The sequence below is a fragment of the Lissotriton vulgaris genome, chromosome 11 (assembly GCF_964263255.1).
Source record: "Lissotriton vulgaris chromosome 11, aLisVul1.2, whole genome shotgun sequence".
Taxonomy (NCBI): domain Eukaryota; kingdom Metazoa; phylum Chordata; class Amphibia; order Caudata; family Salamandridae; genus Lissotriton; species Lissotriton vulgaris.
The window spans coordinates 95796776-95812966 of NC_141699.1; the positions used below are offsets into that span (position 1 = coordinate 95796776).

Sequence of the window (16191 nt, forward strand, 5' to 3'; positions counted from 1 at the left end):
TAGCCTTGGGTGGTTCCCATTGATCTGAAATGGCAGGGGCACGTGTGGTAACATTGATTTGCGAAAGAAAATTCCAGGACTAGAACCATGGTGTCCTGAAAGGATGGAATGAGAGGGCATCAGCAGTATAGGGACTAGGGTTATGGATTACTATGCATTCGTATCTAGATTCTCTTTATTCATGGAGAGTGCTGATCACTCCTCCGGGAGTGTTGTAAGATCCTTATACGTCCCAGGATGCCTGCCAGGGATAGGAAGGCTGATGAGTGTATAGCAATGGACATGCATTAGTGAAGGGTGTCCTTAAATGTACTGTCAGGTAGGCAAGGTGATCATTATGCATCGAAATGTCTATCCTAGTAGGTGATCTTTCTCAGATGCTTTATAGCACTCCTGTTCTCTCCCTGTCCTATGCACTTTTCGTTTGTATAGCTGGGGTATATAGGTGGGACACTCTCAGGTGAGGGTTGTCTTTTGTTTGCGTGTGCTTTGTTAAACACAGAGCCCTGAACATTGTCATCTAACAGAGCTCAAGCTCCACATATATCCTTCTTTGGGTGTGCCTTAAGGTGTGGAGTCTATCGCCTTAGACTGCCCATAAGTCCATTTGGGAATTATACAGACAAAAGCCGCAAGTGATTACCATGTGTAAGGGTTTTGGGAGGATTGGTGTGGAGTATCTCTGGATACTAGTTTTTTTCTCCTGGGAGCTATAATGAAAAATAGTGTGAAAAAAACATCCCATTACAACAGAAGCTTGCGGGCAAACTAAGGGGCAGATTTCCTAGATTCTCATAGAGCGCAATGCAGCGGCCGCAAATGCTGCACGAGAAGGAGGTAGCAGGAGAGCGCCATATTTACAGAAATATGGCACTCTCCTCCCCTCTCCCTAAGTCCAGTGCAGAATATGCTGCCATGCACCACAGACACACCTTTGCACCGTAGCGCAAGGATGTCTCCGTGAGTCCAGTATAGGTTATGTACTGTAAGGGAACCCTTCCAGCACACAATACTATGCTTAGACCAACTTGAAGCCTTTCCGCACTTTGTATGTGTGCTGAACAGTGCTGCACACAAACAAAGTCAGAAAATAAAGAATTTCTCCTTTGTAGTGCCTATTTGAAATGGGCGCTATTCTCTCGCGCTAAACCTGATCTACTTTTTAAGTGAATAGGGGTTAGTGTCAGAAACCTTGGGTGGTTGCATGGGAACACTCATGCATCACTCATGGTACGCCCCTTTAGAACTAAGTAATGCAAAGCAGGGCTAAGCACTGGTTTTCGTTACTTTCAAGTTATTGTCCAGCGTGAACCTGGTTTTACGCTGGAAACTAAATAGGTTCAAAAAGATTTTGCATTGTTCTGCGTCCCTTTTGTGATGCAAATACGGCTTTAAATCTTAGTAAACAGACCCCTCATGAGCTAATTTACAAGCCCCTTGCACCTCTGGTTTGTCACTTTTTCCAAAATTAAAAGTGTCGCCCAGGCAGCGCAAGGGGCTTTTAAATAACTCCCTTAGTATTTACCCAGAGCTGGAGTGGGGCTGCAAGCCATCCTTCTGTTTAGAAAGCTGGAATTTCCCCATTATCAATCAATTTCATTAGCTCGTACGATTATCAAAATCATGGGCTTTGTGGCTGCCAAGCAATATTGTGCAATATACTAAAGTCACATTGGGAGTTGGAAAACTCGTTCCAACTCATAAAGTGCCTTATTCAACCATACCGATTCTCAAAGAAAAAGAGGCCTCTAATGTCTCCCTCTGTTCTTTGCTAGTCGGTTCCAAGACCGGAAGTGGGATGGCAACAGATCAATAACTTGGAAGCTCTTCCCGCGAGACAGATTTCCTCTTGTTAATTGTGGCGGCTGGCATAAGGAGGAACACATGGTAATCGAAGGGACCGCTGCAGAAAACTGGATGCTGATTACACAAGCGGTCGGTTATTATGCCGCTGCCGAGTACCTTGTGACCTATAGATATCCCATGACCATTGGAACTGAAATCTTAAGATTATATAAGGAATACGTTGTATGTCATACGTTGAAGCCCTGACGAAGTCTCATTGGAGGCGAAACGCGTTGTATGAGGCTATGACATGTGCAATGTTAAAAAGAAAATCTGCTTGTGAAAAATAAAGAGGAAAATTTCACCAAGAAACATACACTTTGTCTCTAGACGTTTCTTTATGCTATACTGTTCTTGAATATTGATATGATATGTTAATATCAATGTATATAGTGCTGAAACTCATTGCATTGGCCATCCCCATCAGGAGTGATAAGTGATAGCCTCCCCCTGTTCTCAGGAGTAATGGGTTGTTGTCCCATAACTTACTTCCCCAAAAGCCTATGTTTTTCTCTGTGTATGAATAAAGTACAGTTTCATCCGTTTCTTTCTTTGCCCTTATTTATCTGGTGGCTCAAGAAGGAAATGTCCACCTTCTGCTAAGATGAAGTCAGCTCTGCGCAAGATGGGTACTCAAGCTCCCTTCTTCCTGCAGGTCCTGACCCCCATGCTTTTGGATAAAGAAATGGACTCTGAAAGGATGGAAGTCGTCCTGAAACAGCTGAATATGATCCTGGACCAGTTTCAGCAGAAGTTCCTGAAGGACAAGCCCTTCATCATCGGCGATGAGATCTCCTTGGCCGACGTGGTGGCTGTCGTGGACCTCATGGAGGTGAGAGCCTGGGAAAGATAGGAACCGGACCCTTGCAAAGAGATTTTTAGCTACCTGATAAATGGGAAATGGCCTGTTTTATATTCCATACTTAGGGGACTATGCAGAAGAGGGTAGTAGAAATATAAACACATGAGGCTGTCAGTGCCTGTCCCAGCAATGCCCTAGTGATATCAGCAGATCGAGGATGTAGTGACGTGACATAAGAAGATGCTGTATTATTCTTAAGCCAGAGGGTGATAAATGTAATGTGTCAGCTAAGTGAATTATCAGCTACCAACAACTCAGAGCTTGCTTAAACATAGGCACTTGTTTTAAAACTATCTTTGACCAACTGGTCTTCTTCCAGTGTCTGTTAGTCACCTGACACACTTTTGGGAGGGCAAATTTTAAATCCATCACAGGAGTAGATAGGCAATATGGCTATTCGCTAAAGAGGTCCTTGGCCAGGTATCCAAAGAAATTAGAAACTTTTAGTAGGAAGTTCTCCCTTAGGGCAGGGTAGCCTATACTACAAATGCTACTTACAGGGAAATGACCAACACCTGTACTACAGGACACCTAAAACTGAAAATGCTGTGTAATCTGATGACTCCTTTCTGCCAATTTAACTCTCTGCTGTTAGCCAACCAAGCAAATTGTCAATATCAAGTTATGTCACTGATTTATCTGTACACGCCTTTGCACATAAGTCTATTTGCTCTATCTAGACATATTTTTAGAACCTTCATTTTGCATGGCACCATTTTGCTGCGAGGTACAGAGCCAAATTCATTGACTTGTTGATAATGTTGGGTTCCTTTTTCTCACCCAAATGAGTTCCTGCTGTAATCGCCATGCCTATAAGGAGTGCTTTACATTTCCTGCTGCACCCCATCAATCCTGTAGATGGGCTCGTTTAGTAATCTATAGCTTGAGAGATCCATAATAGGCCCTTATAGAGGCTCCCACTCACCACTGTCTCCTAAAAACTTTCAGCTTTACCTCTCCCATCTGCGTTGAGTACTCCAGCCTGGTCTATACCGGTCATGGACTTAGTATTCAAAGTAAATGCATCTATAACCATTCATCTGGGTGACAATAATACCTGTGGATTGAGTAATTCTCGTCTGCCTCTGTATTAAACATCTGGAGAGACCCAGCAAGGAACTTATCTGGTTAATTTTTATCATAAATAGGAGACTTATTTTTCCTGACCAAAGCACATCATGCATCTTAGTACTTTCTGATCACTCCAGAACCATCGCCCATAATGCTCTATACACTTCGGATGATAGAAAGGGTATCAAAGGCACATGGCTAAAGTAGCTTAGGCCTTACCTAACCAACAGATTCAATTGTATTAAAATAGGCAATCCCATATCCGCTCCCACAGCTGTGCCCTATAGAGTACTTCAGGACTCTATTCCTACTTTTCAACCTTTGTTTTGAGCACCTTGGCATGGTGTATACCAAATGTATCATTACTTTCCATTAGGACGATGATGAAATCCTGCTTTACCTCAGATGTATTGGCTCCCTGCTGCTTACCTTACTGAACTTGGCTGTAGGTGTTTCAGTGGAAGCTCAGGGGTATTACTTAAAACACTGAATTTCTCCTCCCGCCCAATGGTTCGCAAGAATTTCTGCTTTACTGGACTCAAAAAATAAAAGAAAATACCTGAACATCTTTCCCAAGACTGTGAATTCAGCTAAATCTGTCAGCTTCAACTCTTGATACATCTCTTTTTCTCTCGATGTACATGTCAAGGATACCACCGAGTGTGCTAGATATCAACCGAAGCTACTGGGAAACATCAAACCTTTCAGGGGAACATCACTTACAACGCATTTTTTACAACGCACTACCATTACATCGCAACCAGTACAACACATACCATTACAACGCATTGCGCTGGGGGGCGCTCTAGGATAGGGAATATATTTAATTTACTATCCAACACCTTCCCTGCTATCCACGGGGACTGGAGTTGGAATAGTAAATTAAATAATTCACTATCCAGCGCCTAAAAGCATTATGCGTTGTAATGGACTGCGTGGTAAAAACCGCGTTGTAAAGGCATGCGATGTAAAAGCATGCGTTGTAGTGACACCAATCCAACCTTTCATTCTCCTTTAAGTGTTCAACTGCACTTCTTTAGACATATCTACCTCCTCTCAAGGTTGTACTCTTCTCTGGCACAAGGCTGATCAGAAACACCAGGAAATGTGATAGCATCGCCCCCCTTTCTTGATTCTCTGCCTGGGTTTGGTCAACCTGAATATCAAACCCACAATATCGATATGACAGAATCCAGAGAAAAAATATCAAAAGAAAAATATTGACAGGTAGGTAATTCTAGATTTTCTATACCAAATTCCACATATACGTAGCTATGCGGTACATATATCTTTAAGGTATGTGGATGTGGAGTTGGGAGTAGTAAATATATTCTTCCCTTTATGCATTTACCTTTCAATGTCTTGTCCCTTGATATTCTATCCTTGATATTCTACTACCAAGACAGTGTTGGGGAGTAGGGGCGTGGGCGAATGCCGAGCAAAATAGCTGCTTGCTAGGGCGTCTCTGACAGCCTAGATCGCAATCCCCGGCACAATTTGCACAATCATCCTTGCCTAGTGACTCTCTTCCCACCAAACACTAAGCAGCAATCTCGGGGCATACCTGGGAACTCACACCAGCCTTGAAGACACCAATGACATGGTGGAGGAGAGGAGAGGAGCGGTGCGGTGTGGTCCAGGCTTGGTCCTGTATGTGCTGCACCTAGGCTGCACTGCGGCAGGACGCCCCGTCCAGTTATCAGCTCTTACCTCAGCCCCAGCCACAAGTGACATGGTTGGCGAGAGGTGCAGTCTGCTTCTGCAGGTGCTGCTCCAAGATGGCTCTGATACAGACCACGCCGGGAGAGCCGCAATGGCCTAGCGACCATCAATGCAGTCCCGAGTTAAGAAAGCAGGGCTCCTGCCATGGAGCAAAGAGGATTGGGCCTCTTGCAACTGCAAGACACAGCACAGAGGATAAATAACCCAGAGGTAGCTGGAGAGTCGATCGGGCCACTGAACACCTGAGCATAATCAGAACTATGCAGATCTCCATAAGGGCTGCAACATCATGTGTGAATGCCCTGAGGGAGGTACCTGGGTCAGGATGAGAACCTGGCAGACTACCCCGGCCTGCAGCTGTCTCCAAAGCAGCAACAACCAGAGGCAGCAGCTCCTTAACGGACAAGTGGAGGTAATTCGAGGGGGGCGTGACCTCTCCACCTTCTACACCCCCCTCCTCAGGGCACCTGAAAAACCCCTGGGTGACTGACACTGGAACTGGCACCCCCTCACAACTAGAAGGGGCCACTTGAAGACCAAGCCAAGGAGTGTTGAGTGGGGAATCCCAACAGGCTGAAGAGACGGGGGCACTGATCCTCCCCAACACCTAGGTTGAGCAGCGGAGATGACACCCTTGAGACCCGCAAGGGTTGGAGCAGAACTACATACATCAACAGGCGAGCTCACATATGTCAATACAGCCCGGGTGGGATGGCGGGGGGTAAGGGATCCAAAGGCAATCGCAGAGCAAAATTGTCAAGTACACTATTGCCATGACAACGATGCCTGAACAAGCTCCACAAACGTGAAGAAGCACAGGCCTTGTCTTGCTTACCACAGACAAGTCAAGTCAAGTCAAGTCAATAAATTTATATAGCGCGCTACATACCCAGAGGGTCTCAAGGCGCTTGAGGAAGGGTGGGGAATTACTTGTCAAATATCCACGTTTTAAGTTGCTTTCTGAATGCTAGGTGGTTCTGAGTAAGGCGAAGGTGAGTGGGAAGAGAGTTCCAGGTTTTAGCTGCCAGGTAGGAGAAGGATCTACCTCCCATGGTGGTTTTGTTGATGCGAGGTACAGTGGCAAGGGCTTGGTTGGAGGATCGTAGCTGGCGGGAGGGGGTGTAGAAGGACAGTCGTGTGTTGAGGCATTCGGGTCCGATTTCGTAGAGTGCTTTGTGTGCGTGGGTCAGGAGCCGGATAGTAATCCTCTTATTGACGGGGAGCCAGTGGAGGTTTTTCAGGTGACCAGAGATGTGTTCTTTACGCGGGATGTCTAATATGAGCCTGGCTGAGGCGTTCTGGATGCGTTGGAGTTTTTTCTGGAGTTTTGCGGTGGTACCGGCGTAGAGGGTGTTTCCGTAGTCCAGTCGGCTCGTGACCAGAGCGTGGGTGACCGTTTTTCTAGTTTCGGTGGGGATCCAACGAAATGTTTTTTTGAGCATGCGAAGAATGTTGAAGCAAGATGAAGAAACGGCGTTGACTTGTCTGTTCATCGAGAGTGAGGAATCCAGGATGACGCCCAGGTTCCGTGCGTTGTCCGTCGGGATGGGTGCTTTTCCAAGGGCCTCTGGCCACCAAGAGTCATCCCAGGCGGAGGGGGAGGTGCCTAGGATGAGGACTTCTGTTTTGTCTGAGTTCAGTTTCAGACGGCTGTGCTTCATCCAGTCGGCTACTTCTTTCATTCCTTCATGCAGGTTGGTTTTGGCAGTGTTAGGGTCTCTGGTGAGAGATAGGATCAGTTGAGTGTCATCGGCGTAGGAGATGATGTTGAGGTTGTGTTGGCGTGCGATGACCGCGAGGGGGCTCATGTATACGTTGAAGAGGTTGGAGCTGAGTGAAGATCCTTGTGGTACGCCGCAGATGACTTCAGTGGCCTCTGACTTGAATGGTGGAAGGCGGACTCTCTGGGTTCTTCCGGTGAGGAACGAGGTGATCCATTCCAGTGCTTTTCCTTGGATTCCGACGTTTCTGAGGCGTTGTAAAAGGGTGCTATGACAGACCGTGTCGAAGGCTGCGGAGAGGTCGAGGAGGATGAGGGCGACTGTGTCTCCATTGTCCAGTAGAGTTCGAATGTCGTCTGTTGCTGCGATGAGGGCGGTTTCAGTGCTTTGCTTGGCTCGGAAGCCGGATTGTGAGGAGTCGAGGGATTTGCTGGTTTCGAGGAATGCGGCGAGCTGGTTGTTGACCGCTTTCTCGATGACTTTGGCCGGGAATGGAAGGAGTGAGATAGGGCGGTAGTTTTTGAGTTCGGTGGGGTCAGCTGTGGGTTTCTTCAGGAGGGCGCTGAGTTCGGCATGTTTCCAGCTTTCCGGGAAGGTTGCGGAGTTGAGGGAGCAGTTGATGACGTCTCGGAGGTGCGGTGCTATAATGGAGTCTGCTTTGTTAAAGATGTGGTGAGGGCATGGGTCTGTGGGGGATCCTGAGTGGATAGAGTTCATCAGACGGATGGTGTCCTCAGTGGAGATTAGCTTCCAGTCATTGAGGATGTTCAAGGGGGGTGGGGGTCCTGCAGGGGGTTGGGTGGGTTGGTCTTCGGGTCGGTTGTCGAAGCTGTTGTGGATGTCTGCAATTTTGTTGTGGAAGAATGAGGCTAGGGAGTCGCAGAGGGCTTGAGAGGGGGTGATGTCGTTGGAGTTGGCTGAGGGGTTGGTAAATTCCTTGACGATGTTGAATAATTCCTTGCTGTTGTGGACATTGTTATCTAGTCGGTCCTTGAAAGCGGCTTTCTTGGCATTCCGGATCAGTTGGTGGTGTATGCGGGTGGCGTTTTTGAAGGCGTCCTTGGTGCTGGTGGTTGGGTCTTTTTTCCAGGCCTTCTCAAGGGAGCGACAGAGTTTCTTGGATTTCTTAAGATCATCGTTGAGCCAGGAGGCCTTCTTGCTGCCTAGTTTGATTTGTCGTTTTTTCAGTGGTGCTAGGATGTCGGCGCTGTTGGATATCCATTGGGTGAGGTTGGTGGCTGCTTGGTCGGGGTTTGAGGAGTGGGCTGGGGGGTTTAGAAGAAGCGATGAGGAGATCTGGTCGATGGTGATTTTGTTCCAGTTTCTTTGCAGAGTGGGTTGGGGGTGGTTGTTGGATGTGGGCTTGTTGTAGGTAAAGTGAACGCAGCTGTGGTCAGTCCAAAGGAGAGCTGTGGTGTGGCTAAAGTCGACATGTTTGCTGGAGGTGAAGATAGGGTCGAGTGTGTGACCTGCGATGTGGGTGGGGGTAGTGACAAGTTGTTTGAGTCCGAGGTTGGCGAGGTTGTCCAGAAGGGTGGTGGTGTTGTGGTCGTTGTTCTTTTCAAGGTGAAAGTTGAGGTCTCCCAAAAGGATGTAATCCTCGGAGGGGAGCGTGTGTGGAGTGATGAAGTCCGTGATGTCTTCACTAAATTGTGCGCGAGGTCCTGGTGGCCTGTAAAGGAGGGTGCCTCTGAGTGTGGTCTTGGGGTCGATGTGGATCTGGAAGTGAAGGTGTTCAGTGTTGGCGAAATTGACGTCTGAGCTGGTTGAGATGCGGATGGATTTCTTATGGACGATAGCGATACCTCCTCCTGTGTGGCCGGTCCGGTCCTTACGAATGATCTTATAGCCTTCCGGTATGGCAATGGTGATGTCTGGGGCAGAAGAGGCGTTCATCCATGTTTCTGTTAGGAAGGCGACGTCCGGAGAGATGGTGTCTAGTAGATTCCAGAGGTCGATGGCGTGCCTGTGGACTGAGCGGGTGTTGAGCAGGATGCATTGTAGGTGGTTGGGGTCGGATATCTGTTGTGTGTTCGTAGATGAGGAGTTGTTCTTGGTGCCGTCGAACTTGCAGGAGTTGCAGGAGAAGGGTCCATGGGTGTGTCCAGGAGCGGCTTGGACGTAGTTGGGGGAACGGCCGGGGTTAAGGGCTAGGAGGGTGGTGGCATCGTAAGTAATGCGGGAGGGGTGGGCATTACGAGGACCAGGGGGTCTGGCGTTGGGCGCGGTCCAGGCGCGGACGGGCGTAGACGGGCTTACCTTTGGTGCACCTTCGGCGTGGCCGCAGCGCGTGGACGCTGCGCGTTGGGACATCTGTCTAACATGGAAAGTGGGGGGGCGGAGCGTGGGAGGGGCAGCAGCTGGGAGGCGGTAGCGGGGAGGAGGGGCGTGCCAGGGAACAGCAACACAAACAAAATGGAGGGTCAAAGGGAAAGTGAGGTAGGGGCAGCAAATGGACTGAGCGCCTAGAAAACAGTCAAAGTGCTAGCAAGCCATGCCGGAACCCTCTCTGAAAGACATCATGGCTGCAATCCAGGTAATTAAAGGTGCACTGGAACTAAAAATAGATACAGTCATGATTGAAATGACCCTCTTGTAGGCAGACCTCAAGAAAATCAGTGACCGAGTCACTCATATGGAGCACATTGCAGAGAGACACCAAGTCCTTCCGGACAATAGTGGCACAAGTTCCCAGGGAAAATGACGGATCACTGACAGACAGACATCGAGGTACAAAAATATTGATACAAAAATATCGATGTCCAGAATATCGAAGTCCTATATACATAATGGTAAGTACAAAAATATTGAAAAAAATATTGTTAAAAATATTGTTGTTAAAATTAACGGGTTTTTTTACTGTTAAAAAAATATATAAAATAAAGTAAATACCACATATAATTAAGAAAATAGTTTAAATTATCGAAAATGTTTAAAATTATAAGTAATACATATGTAAAAATAAATGGAACATTTATATGTATAAAATATAATATATATATATATATATACTTGATATTATTTATAAATATTAATTTTAATATCTTATACATTGTTAAAACATATTAGAAATTAAAAATACATATATATACATACATCAATAAAATAAATTAAAAACAAAAAACACATATGACAAATTAAAGTATTACATTTTTTAAAATCTTTTTAAACTACATTTTACATTACATTAACTAAAACAGTAGAGAAAATATTGGATATTCCCACTACAGTGAGTGCAATGTTAGGGAAAGTTTTGGATAGCAGAGGGGTAAAATTACTATTCCCACTCCACTGAGTGCAACAGTAGGGAAAGTATTGGATAGCGAAGATGTACAAATTACTATTCCCACTCCAGAGAGTGCAAAAGTAGAGAAAGAGTTGGCTAGATTTGGGGGTAAAATTGAGTATTCCCACTCCAGAAAGTGCAACAGTGGGGTAAGGTTTGGATAGCGGAGGGTAAAAGATTACTATACCCACTCCTGTGAGTGCAACAGTAGGGAACTTGTTGGATTGGGGAGGGTTAAGCATGACTATTCCCACTCCAGTGAGTGCAACAGTAGGAAAAGTGTTGGATAGTGTAGGGATAAAATGTACTATTTCCACTCCAGAGAGTGCAACAATAGGGAAAGTGTTGGATAGCTTTGGAATAAAAAGAACTATCCCACTCCAGTAAGTGCAACAGTAGAGAAAGTGTTGGATTGTGGAGGGGTAAAAATTACTATTTCCACTCCAGTGAGTGCAACAGTAGGGAAAGTGTTGGATAGCGTAGGGGTAAAATTTACTATTCCCACACCAGAGAGTGCAACAGTAGGTAAAGTGTTGGATAGTGTAGGAATAAAAATAACTATTTCTACTCCAGTGAGTGCAACAGTAGAGAAAACGTTGGATAGCAGAGGGTTAAAATTAACATACTTATCAATTAAATAATTATTAAAATTAGATAACCAATTATGAATTGATTACTAATAAATTAATTATAAGTACTAATAAATACATTTTAATAATTACTTTATTATAATTAAATTACTTCCCATCCTATTCCCCTATACACCCACTACTAAAAACACTAGTAATATAATTACCAATGAATTAATTAATAAAAAATAATAATTAATTAATAATACATTAATTATAAATATTTAGAAATAAAAATTAATAATTACTTTATTATACTTAAATTACTTCCCACCCCTTAAACCCCAAACCCCTATAAACCCCAAACCCACGCCTAAAAAAATAACACAATTAATATATTATCTATTAATTAATAATTACCCAATTAATTGATAATAAATAATTTATAAATAATACATAAATAAAATAAACAAAAATGTATTTTCATAAAAGTATTTACTACTAAAAATGTAACACATACGTAAAAAATAACTACACTTATACAAAAAAATTCATCATATACTTTTAACATACTTTTAAAAAATATACTAAAATACAGAACATTAATATATATATAGTGATATTATCAAAGATATTTTTACAAACGATATTACTGTCTTCGATATTAAAAAAAGTGATATTTCTTACCTTACTGTCGATATTCTGTGCAACGATCTACTTGCTGTCGATATTCTTGTACTTCAATATTTTAAAGTCAATATTGTTGTAGTTCAGAATAAATGACTCAATATTTTGTCTGTTCACCGAAAATGACACCATCCTAGTAAAGCTAGAAGACTACGAGGGGCAAGGAAGGAGAAATAACATGCAGGTGGTGGGTGTCCCAGAATGGGCGGTAGGCTCCAGCGTAGAGCTCTTAAGAAAACTTAAGAACCCAAACATTGAGTCCCAAAAGATTGTCAAACTAATTCTCAGTTGAATGGGCCCACAGGGATTTGGTGCCACCTCCATGCACCGGCGCCCCATTATGGTTAATCAATGCCTGAATATTTAATTATTGGGCTAGAGAATGTACTACTTGCATGTTCTCTTGCTTAATAAACTCAAATGTTAGTATGTAGGTTCCACGAGTTCTCTCTTGTTGATTTGAGGTAACCACAAATCTCTAATATGCTTTATACTAATGTGAATGTACTTTTTCTCTATCCATGCCCAAGTGTCACTCGGTGTTTCTTCACAGCAGTTGTTTTTTCATCTTTGTACTTTCTCCACTATTTTACTGCAATCAACCACAAGACAGGTGAATCAATTGATGAAACACATGGAATGTTCATTCTTAATTATGGAAAATGGAAAAAAGCTTAGTTAACAAAAAGAAAGAAGCCCTCATGGGTAAAGTTGACTAAAGCTCTGGGCCCCAGTATGTATCAGCTGCCCCTCACATTCCTCATATGCCTTAGCACTGGGTTTACTGCAACATGATACTAGAACAAATTTGGCATTCATGCATAAAATGCAAGTCTACCCATTCCTATTCCAATCATTTCTCCAAGCTCTGCATGAACTTCATTGGGCATGGTAACAACACTAAGAAGCAGGCATTGTGGCAGCAGTGCACTATGTTAGTACCAATAACCACATGTGCAGTAGTCACTAGTTAAACCTTCAGCGCATCAGTGTCAGATGTACTGATATCTAGACGCAAAATACTGGTCTCAAATTGTGACCAGTAAAGATTTTAAGATACAACTTTGTACTAATAAATCAGTTCTTAAAAATCCGAATCACAATGATAGCAGAGAAAGAGGTCTTTATTGCGAGAGGATGCCCAAAGAAATGGGACAGGAAATGGTCCAAATAGAATTTATACAGAGGAGAGATATGTGTGTCACCAATGGTTGAGTTAGAACTGAGGAGGGTTGGGAACAGAGAGCAAAACGTATAAGGTATGCATGTAATTGAACTCATAAACAATGTGACAATAACGGTATTTTGCGAGATGGGATTATCTACACTGAAATGAAATGTTTGTCATTTCTTTAATAAAAATATATATTAAAAAAAAGAGCTATTTTGCAAATTGCAACACACTAAGAATGGAGGCCTGCTGGGGCCAGCAGATTGCAATGCCTGTGACTGCTTTTCAATAATGCAATTTTATTTTAAATGCAGCTTGTTTTTCTTAATGGAAATTGGGCTGCATTTAGAAACAAAGGTTTTCTTTCTTTGAAAGTTTCTTTAATCATTGGCAGTGGTCCCCAAAACCACTGCCTATTCTTAGACACACTTTTTTAACAGCAGTGGTCCACAAAACCACTGCCTATTCTTAAACAAACTTTTTTTAACAATCACAAAAGGGAAACTTTCAAAGGGGACCCCTTCGCTTTTGTAAATGCATTACTACCTACTTTGAATCTGTACATTTTCAAAGTTTTCCAACCAGATTTCGCTCACAAAACATTGGTACGTAAGATATTGATTACATATTTGTAAAGTGCACCTACAATATGCCCTTTCCAGATACCGAATTGGTATCCAGTCAGAATCCTACTATTCCGACTCTTTAAATGAAATTAATACGTAGGAAAAAGCATTTAACGGTTCCAAACACTGAACTGGAGTGTTTGAGTCTGCTAAGTGCTTGGTACATCTGGCCCCTACTTCTCTATAATGAGCTGGAAATCAGACTGGTCTGCTTTTTCTTTTTCTTTTTTTAAATAAGGAGGCGAGAAGTAGCAGTGATAAACACCCAAGAGGTGTTGAACCTAATGATTTTTCATGTGTAATGCCAACTGTGACCTTAAAGGTCTCTAGGCAACTGGGGTGAGGATTTTATTGGAATTTGTATTTAGAGCTAAGCAATAGAGGTATGGATTTTATTGGAACTAATATGGATAGTTGTATAGCTATGCTACTGAGTTTTATCAGATTGAGATCTCTGAAGCTTACCCCAGCAGTTTGAGCTGGACAGCTAATCAGAATAGTACAGTCTTGTGAACCATGAGTTGAGCATGACAAGATAGGCACTGGGCAGTCTTGCTGCAATCTAGCTCTATGGACAACTGCAAGATAATGGTTGCAAATATTTCTGCACTGAATTGAATACCAGAATAGGCAGAATGGATCATTCCCTATAGGGGCTGCTTCAGGGCTGTGACTGATTTGTCGTTTGCGTGACAGAAAAGCTGAGTCTCCTGCAAGTATTGTTTTTTTAAGTTCAGAATAAAATTTATTGAAAATAAAGAGGTGTCAATACAGTAAAATAAATGATACAGAAGAGGAGCAAAATAAGCTGGTAAATCTGTGCATACATAACCAAAGAAAAAATACAATGAATATGTACATCAGGTGAAAATCAAGTGAAAGCAAATATTAAGAAAGAGAAGAGGAAAAGAATAGTTAATCTGATATACATGAAAATAATTAGGAACGATAAAGTCAATCAAGGAGGTTTGGGTATTTCTTGCTGAGTTGGTAACAAATGAAACGATTTTTTAGCAGAGGCATCAAGGTACATTGTTATAGGGAGCCATAAAACAGTGCGCTTCATTGCTAATTGTGGAGGAAAAACAAAGGCAGTATCTAATCTATGGTTATGACAAACATTATACCACCATGCCTTAATCGATAACTTCGTAAAATCTTTCCAATTAGCAGTAATTTGTTGGAATGCAACCGCTATCAGTAAATCAATAATTCGTATATCAAAAATGACGTGGTCACAGCACGGAGAGAGACTACCAAGAAAAATATGAGTAAAAGTAAAAGGGATTTGGGTGTGAAAGATATCATTAATTTGGGACCAAATTCGCTCCCAGAAGTCTTGAATAATAGTGCAGGAGAAGAGCATGTGGAACAAAGTAGCAGTAGGAGTAGAGCAAGACCAACAGAGGAGAATCTGTTGTGAAGCAAGTGTGGTGTAAAAAGGAGCCTATTATAAATGAAAAATAGAGTTTGAGTAAGAGTGGCAGCTCTGGAGGACTTACGAAGTTTTACCCAAAGCTTGTCCCAAAGTGAAATGGACCAAGAAGTAGCAAAGTCACTTTTCCATTGCTCCTCTACTTTAGATTTTGGACGAGGAAGAGATTTAGAGCGTAGGAATGCATAGATAAGGGAAGCTTTGGAATGAGTAGTCAGGAAAGAGTGAAGTAGTGAGGTGGGAATAGGGGCTGAAGAGAGATTATGAGAATGCAGAAACTGGGTATAAATAGGCAAGATTGCTTCTTTCAGTAAGAGATAATTACGAGCAAAGGAGGCAGGTAAATCAAAAGAGAGGCGTAGCAAGTGAAAAGACAGAGAGGTGGAGTGAGAGAAAAGTTGAGAAACCCAAATCAAACCCCTCTGTCGCCAGGATTTCCAATAGAACGGTTTGCCATTAATAAGGATATTGTTATTGTGCCAAATAGTAGAGGATAAAAAATCAGCAACAGAGGAAGGGATAGGTGGGGGAGAGGCTAGAAGCAACTTGGTTGTGTATTTATGTATAGGAGTGGATGATATCTGTGGTTTGCGAGAAAAAGATAGAAATTCAGCAAAGGTAAAAGGTGAAAGAGAAAGACGTTCCACAGTAACCCAAAGAGGACAGGGTTCTTCAGGATCCTGCAACCAAAAGGAGGCTTGACGTAAAAGAAAAGCTTTACGATAAGTAGGAAAATCAGGAAAATTGACACCTCCTTCTGATTTAGGGCGTGTTAATCGGAAAAGAGACATTCGGGGTTTTTTGCTGGACCAAAGAAAAGAAGCAAGAATAGAGTGAATCTTTCTAAAGAATTTCATGGGAATAGAGACAGGAATATTAGAGATGGTATACAAAACAATAGGGGATAACATCATTTTAATAGTATCAAGGCGTCCCCACCAAGAGAGATAGAGTGGGTGCCACTTGGTAGTTAGATCAGTTAACTTCTGGATACATTTACTGAGGCAAAGTGAAACCGTATCTGTGATGGAGGGAGTAACATGTAAACCTAAATACTTGATATGAGAAGAGTTCCAGGTGAAGTTGGAAGCAGCAAAATCAGGTTTGAAAGTAAATTTAGTGAGGGGTAAAATTTCGCATTTGTCATTGTTCAGTTTATATCCAGAAATCAGCGAATATTCATGAACTTCAGAAAA

At 42.9% G+C, this 16191-nt stretch overlaps 1 protein-coding gene across 1 annotated transcript in view; it reads left to right on the plus strand.

The window, feature by feature from the left end:
• Nucleotides 1-16191, plus strand: part of GSTT2B (glutathione S-transferase theta 2B) — a 63723-nt gene that overhangs the window by 29992 nt on the left and 17540 nt on the right. The window contains exon 4 of the mRNA XM_086942763.1: nucleotides 2501-2677. Within this exon, the coding sequence (XP_086798889.1) occupies nucleotides 2501-2677 (177 nt within the window). The remainder of the gene's footprint in view (nucleotides 1-2500; nucleotides 2678-16191) is intronic.